At 53.7% G+C, this 6,827-nt stretch overlaps 1 protein-coding gene across 1 annotated transcript; it reads right to left on the reverse strand.

Annotated features, from left to right (window-relative positions):
• Positions 1–2,009: 2,009 nt before the first annotated feature.
• HOXB13 (homeobox B13) lies at positions 2,010–3,814 on the reverse strand. The gene is made up of 2 exons (XM_036339027.1): positions 3,214–3,814; positions 2,010–2,263 (listed from the first exon to the last, which is right to left on the reverse strand). Exons 1-2 carry the CDS (start codon positions 3,812–3,814, stop codon positions 2,010–2,012), a joined length of 855 nt encoding a protein of 284 aa, XP_036194920.1.
• Positions 3,815–6,827: the final 3,013 nt, after the last annotated feature.

Consider the following 6,827-nt stretch of genomic DNA (forward strand, 5'->3'; position numbering starts at 1 on the left):
TTTCTGGAGCAGCGGGAGAGGGGTTTGCACACACTATCCTGGAGAAACTGATACTAAAAGCTACTGGCTTGGGGCTTCACTTGAAGGGGGACCAGAGAGGCAGCAAGCAACCTCCTCTGAGCCCGGACTGTTACTTACCGAGGAGCTTAAATGGGACCACGGGGCTTGGATGGATTTTTTTTAATCACAAAATTGGCACACACCGCCCCCCAGTACGCACACTCTAAGAGACCCAGGAAGGGAGGGTGACTGCTCACCTGGGGGGGGGTGGGGGGGCCTTCCCTTAGCCCTGGTTGCTTTTTGGTAAACAGATTTAGAAGAGTCCGATTGGCTTCCCAACTCATTCCCTGGAGAGGAGCCAGGACTGGAATCCCACCCCACTGAAGGGTGGAAATACCCGGGTTTCTGGGCTGCAGCCTGCAGCCGTCTTCCTGAGGTTTCCGGGGGAACTACAAGCTGGGTCCGAGAGGGAACTGCCACGGCCCTCCACTGGCTGTTCATGCGTCTATGGGTGGCTTGGAAGTGGGTCGCACTGGGTCCTCTTCACTTCACTCCTGCGCGCTGGATTGTGGGAGTATCTACCTAGACCCCCCAGCCCGGGCTGCAGGAAGACCCAGCATGAACCTGCTGGCTTTGCCGCAGCCAAGACAGCAAGTTCCACCGGGCTGGGCGCTGTGCCTCCCTGCAGAACATCAGGGAGCTGGCACACAGGCGGAGAGTTCCTGGCTCCGGGAACAACCAGTCCGCCCCAGGTTTCTGGAATTCCACACTATGGGTCTCTGTCGGCATGGCCCAGGGGAAACAGAGTTGGCACCAACCCACCCGGAGGGTCGTCCACCCACCTGGGATTCAGGAAACATGGACCGAAAAGTGAAAAGAAAAGGAAGTCTGTGCCCACTGTCACCAAGGCCGCATGATGGCCCCACCATGAGCCTGGATCTTTGGGCTTCTGTCACCTTGCCACCCTCAGTTCTTGCATCCACAAAAGGGCCTAGTGCATCTCCCAGCTGACGGGCCCCCTAGCTTCTCTGGGTGTCATGAGGCAAGCAGAGGAGAGAGGGTGAGAAATGGGGCCATTTTCTGGGGTTTTCTCTCTTGCCCAGCTCTACTAACATGCTGGGGACATACTTGCCAGTGGGGTAGGATTCTACTCGTTGTGCCTGGAAGGGGCCGTGTTAGAAGACCAGACATCTGTTTCACACGGCTCCCAAATGTCCAATAAACCATGACCTGCTTAGGTCAGAACCACTAGGAACCTTAGGGGAAGACTAGGAAAGTTTGGGGGCAGAAATGAGAAATGGTGAATTATCCAGGCACTTGCCCAAACTCCATTTCTCTGGAAGAAGAAGACAGACCAGGGGTGAGGGGCAGCCTGCTGGCTTCATTTTCACACAAGGACCAGTAAGTACAACCTATGGGGTGGGCAGGGAGGGGGAGAGAGGCTCCCTCTAGCATTGTCCATCCTGCTGTCATCTTAGAAAAAAACGCTAAATAGCAATGTAGCCACAGGGGTGACCCTGCCTTATCTCCTCTTCCCCCTGCCGGCCCTGGGATGAGGGATGGGCTTTGGAAATGGAAGGGGATCCACAGGAAACTTCCCGGTCACCATCTCCTTCCAAGTTTATTCATGATCAGTTCATTCCATGAAAGTGGTTTCTGTAATGCTCCGCAGAGCTCTAGTAGAAAGTCTGAGACTAGTTATCGTGGCAACTAGTACTAGTTATGGTGAGTATCGCCACTGCCAGGGGGAATGCTAATGACTGGGGCAGGCCCTTTGGGTCGTGTCACTCTGGCAGATTAGGCTTTCACTTGGGCCTCAGTGGCTCACTGGGACATGTGGGGTACTCAGGTTGTCCCTGGGAAACAGCACAGGAGCCATGGCCTGAAAAAAGTGTCACCTCTGGGGACCCCTCAACAGAGTCCTGGGTCCCAGCCTGTCCTTGGCAGGTTCCTGGTCTCCCCAGATACCGCCCACCATCCCCCACCACCTCCCCAGCCAGGGAGCACCCTCACACAGTAGCGTTGGTCTTGACCTTGGCAAGGACCTTCTTCTCCTTGACCCTGCGATTCTGAAACCATATGGTGATCTGGCGCTCGGAGAGGCTGGTGGCCACCGAGATCTTGCGCCTCTTGTCCTTGGTGATGAACTTGTTAGCTGAATACTCTCGCTCCAGCTCCCGCAACTGCCCCTTGCTGTAGGGAATGCGCTTCTTGCGGCCTCGGTGGAAGGTGCAGCCTTCCGGAGGGTGCTGAGTGCTTGAGTCTGCCAGATGGGAGTGGGAGAGAGAGAAAGACACATTCAGATCCCCACCTACACACAGACCCGGGCCCCAGAAACTAAGGCACCCCGCAGGTCACCCTACAGGCTTGTGTGCACTTCCACTCCCCCAAAGTACCCAGGGACACCTGGGCTTCTGGCTGGTTCTCTGATCACCTCTCAGCCTTGGAGAGAGCAGGCTCCTATAAGCCACCCTCACCCATCCCTGCCCTCACACCAGCAAGTCGGCAGATACACCCATTACATACAGTCAGACCTTTGCCCACAGGTCACATACATCCACCCTCGCGCATTTGAGACTCTTGGCCACTCTTACAGATTCTACAGGCAAATTCTGTACAGAAGGAAACATGTTTCTGCTCCCACTCCAACACAACACACACACACACACACACACACACACACACACACACACACCAATGCACATACCTAAGTTATGACTGAGGGAAATCTAAATTTTCCTTTGGAAACTGAAAAGCTCATCAAAGAGAAAGTGAGAGGTTGTGTTCTTTACAGAATTTCCAATAACTGTTCCCACCCCGTCCCACCCCACACTCACTGAATTGAGAGTTACTTCGCCTTTTTGTGGAAGTACACTGGGATCTGCTGGGTAGGAACACCCTAATAAGCCCCATCCAACCACTGGGATATATTGAAAGGCTTGGGACAAGGCCTCTGGGGTTCTGTGAAGGGGCCTGTTGGCCTCTGGCTGCAGATGGTCCCCAGCTCCGGCCCCTCACACTGACCTGGGGGGACCTCCACCCAGGCTCTCAGACTACCTGGATCCTCCTTCAGAGTCCTAACAGCCCAAGAAGATCACCAAACTCCTCCTCTCCAGCCCCAGGTCTTCCTCCTCTTCTTCCCAGGCAAGTGCCAGCGGGGTCTGCAACCCCAGGCTTGGCGCCAAGTGGACCCAGCGGAGTGAGTGAGGTTACCTGCAAACGCCGTCTTCCAGAAGGACCCCGGTGGGTTCTGTTCTCCCTGGCAACACATCTGGCTGTTCCAGCCCCCGGGGAGGGCCCAGGGCTGGTAACTGTCCACGGGCAGCAGGGCGTCATGGCGCGGCTCCCCGGGGGCGCCCAGCGTCTGCACCACGGACACATCTAGGTAACTGGCCATAGGCTGGTAGGGCGCCGGGTACCCCGGGTAGAAGGCGAACTCGGCGTGGCGGCTGGGGTAGTCCTCGCCGGCCGCGGGAGGCTCCGCGGGGTAGGCGGCCAGCGTGGCGGCCTGGGCGCAGGGTTTCAGGGAGCCGCGCGCCAGGCGGCAGGAGTAGTACCCGCCTCCGAAGTAGCCGTAAGGCATCGGAGCCGGCGACGCGCCCTGGGGCGCCCCGGGACACGGGTGGCACTGCTTCGGGGGTTCCGAAGAGCCTGGCAGATCCAAGGGGGCATAGTTGACAGCGGGCATCAGCGTGGGCGCCGCGGGGTGGCTGGCCAGCGGGGAGTGGGCGAGCAGACTCCGGCCGCCTCCCGCCCCCAGCAAGCCCTCCACATCCTTGGCCCCGTCCAAGGCGGCATAATTGCCCGGCTCCATGGGGCCGAGGGTCGGCGCATGGGATGCTGAGAGCGGGGGATGCAGGGGGCCCCCAGCTCGCTCTCCCCACCCAGGCCCTGGGGATCCAAAGCGTTTTAAGCCGCTCCCCGCTCCCAGGGCGCCAGCTCGGGCTCGGCCGGGCCGCCCTGACGCACGAGACGCAGGTGCCCGGGCACTCGCGCTGATTGGCCGCCGTCAGGTGGAGAAGCTAATAAAATCTTCGTGGCAGAAATTGCGAAAATACTTTAACTCCCCCCTTGCCCTCTCCCTTCTCTCTCTCTCTCTCTCTCTCTCTCTCTCTCTCTCTCTCTCTCTCTCTCTCTCTCTCTCTCTCTCTCTCGTCTCTCTCTCTCTCAGCGTGAGAGAGACGACGGGTGTCCCTTCGCTGCTTTCCTGGGGGAGGGGAGAAGTGGGAGACGGAGGAAGAGCGGACAAGGAGCCCCCTCCTCCGCAGCTCCGTTACCGCCCTGGCTCTGTCTCCTGCGCTTTGGCCGGTTTAACGAGAGAATAAAGCTCTCCCTATAAAGGGCCTCTCTCGTGGGGGAAGGGGAGTCGGGGGTGGAGTCGGGAGGCCACTTGGCCTGCAAGGGGAACCTGGGAGTGCCTGCGCCTGGGCCAGCGGAAGCAAGCCACTGGGGATGAAAGGGTATTTCTGGGAGCCCTTTCCTCTGGGTCCTGGGTGCTAGCATCCCAGTTCACCCCAGATGCCCCTCCCATCCTGGGTGCACTATAAGCGGCTCCTGGTCCCCGGAAGTGCCTGGGACGCCCCTTCCCCAGAGACCCCAGCTAATGCCCCACACAGCTCGGCTGGCGTCTGGCTCCCTGGGTTGGGTTGGGCAGAGAAAGAGGAAGGAGGACAGAGCTCCAAAGAAAGCGATGAGAGACCTGGAGCCTGGGACACAGAAGGTTTAGACTTAAAGGGGAACCGGGGCTTCTAGACCAGGCCCGTGAGAGGGGCTCTGCATTTCCGTTCAAGGATGGAGAAAGAGGTAAGGAGAGAAGACGCACATGACGTGTATTCAGAGAGACGGGTAGAGGCAGAAACAGAAAGAGGAAACCAGGGGTAGCAGCACAGAGACAAGTTGAAGGAGGAGATGGGAGAGGATCTTATGAAATCCTGGAATACCAGTGGGAAAAGATAATTCCTTCTCCTTCTCTGAGAACTAAGGAATTTCCAGGAAGTCGGGGCTAGTTAACTAACTGGCCATGAACTAGTTGTGGGAGCTCTGGACCCCAAGAGCACAGGAGCCTGGCCTGTGAGCCTCTGCCTCTCTGCCCTCCTGCCTCTGGCACGCTTCCACTCAAGCTGACAGTCCAGAAAGTCCAGCACCTTCTGCTCCCTGCAGGCTCTAAATTTTCTTAGAAGGGGGGTGGGGGGTGGGGGAGGGCCCCTACCACTGGAGAAGTTGCTGGAGGCCCCCCTGATGGGGCCTACTGTGCCGTGTAATTCAAGAAACTAAAACTGCTTTGTTTCACAAATCTAAGGTTTTGTGTCTCTTCACTACCTCGCCCAAATCAAATCTGTCCAAGTCCACTTTTTCTAGAACCCCCAGTTTTTTTCTGGAGAAGACAGGAATGATTCCATTTTGCATAGGGGTCATGGCAATTATCTAGAACAGACCACCCCGAGCTCATGCCCACTCACCAACTTGAACCTGAACTTGAGCCATCTTTCCGGACTGGCCCCATGCAAACTGGAGTTGCAGGACTATAGGGGAAATTATAGATCACCTATAACAAATACTGCTGCCCTGGCCACGTAGCTCAGTTGGTTATCGTGTCGTCCTGATATGCCAAGATTGTGGGTTTGATCCCTGGTTAGGGCACATACAAGAAGCAACCGATGAATGCAAAAACAAGTGGGACAACAAACAGATCTCTCTCTCTCTCTCTCTCTCTCTCTCTTTCTCTATATTTTATTGCATTTGAAAACCACATGAGAGAAAATGGAGGTGTCTCTTCAACGGGTCTGGGTACTTTTGCTGTAGTATCTTTGCCTGTAGATATCTTTGCCCAAATATTTTTGCTGCAAACATTTTTACCATATAACTCATTGGCCATAAGGCAATTTTGCCCTTAAAAAAGATAAAATCACAAAAAAATAAATGAGGGATGTTAAAAAACAGACATAACAAAATTTTAAAAAAGTTTATTGAGAAATACAAAACACTTGTATATATTTCAAATGTGTGTAGGTTCATGGCAATCCTGTGCAAATAGCTGGTTTTAGTTTGCGGATTGTATCTAAGCCGTTGTCTTCATTGTATGGGAACTGTGGGTTCAACTTGGTGCCCTCAAAGACAACCCTCAGCCCCTTTTCTCCTCCCAATGTACAGGTATACCTCAGAGAGATTTTGGATTCGGTTCCAAACCACTGCAATAAAAAAAGTGTCACAAAAGTGAGTCACACGAATTTTTGGGTTTCCTAGTGCATCTAAGTTATGTTACATGGCTGTAGTCTAATAAGTGTGCAATAGCATGATGTCTTTTAAAAAGTACCCAGCTTAATTTAAAAATTCTATACTGCTAAAAAAATACCGACCATCACGTGAGCCTTCAGCAAGTTCAGTCTTTTTGCTGGTGGAAAGTCTTACCTTCAATTTGTAAAAAACACAGTATCTGCGAAGTACAATAAAGCAAAGAGCAATAAGATGCCTGTAGTGTGTTTCAAAATAAGAAGCCAACTCTTGGGGCAAATTGTTGTCCCCTGCAAGAAATAAATGCTAACTATGCTAAGACCACCATCATATCTACTCACCGTACTGACCTTTATGTGGGCTAGCTGAGATTTATATCTAATATAAAAAAGGAAGTAACTGTGAGAACTTTGTCAATGCAGAAATGAAACCAAACCAACAACTGGCTTAAGTACATTGTCTTCAACGCAGTTAACTGGTTTGTCAATGGAGAAATAGAACCAAGCCAAAAAAATCAAACTGTCAACCAGTTATTTTATTTTATCTTATTTTTTACAGCAAAACTGTAAAGACGCTTATGGTGAAAATACTGAGCA

Source organism: Myotis myotis, unplaced genomic scaffold, assembly GCF_014108235.1.
Source record: "Myotis myotis isolate mMyoMyo1 unplaced genomic scaffold, mMyoMyo1.p scaffold_m19_p_17, whole genome shotgun sequence".
In the NCBI taxonomy this organism is placed as follows: Eukaryota; Metazoa; Chordata; class Mammalia; order Chiroptera; family Vespertilionidae; genus Myotis; species Myotis myotis.

Coding starts and splice junctions, on each gene's coding strand:
- HOXB13 (XM_036339027.1), bottom strand. CDS start 3,814: ATGGAGCCGGGCAATTATGCCGCCTTGGACGGGGCCAAGGATGTGGAG. Junction 2,264..3,213: donor CTGGAAGACGGCGTTTGCAG/GTAACCTCACTC, acceptor CCCATCTGGCAG/ACTCAAGCACTCAGCACCCT.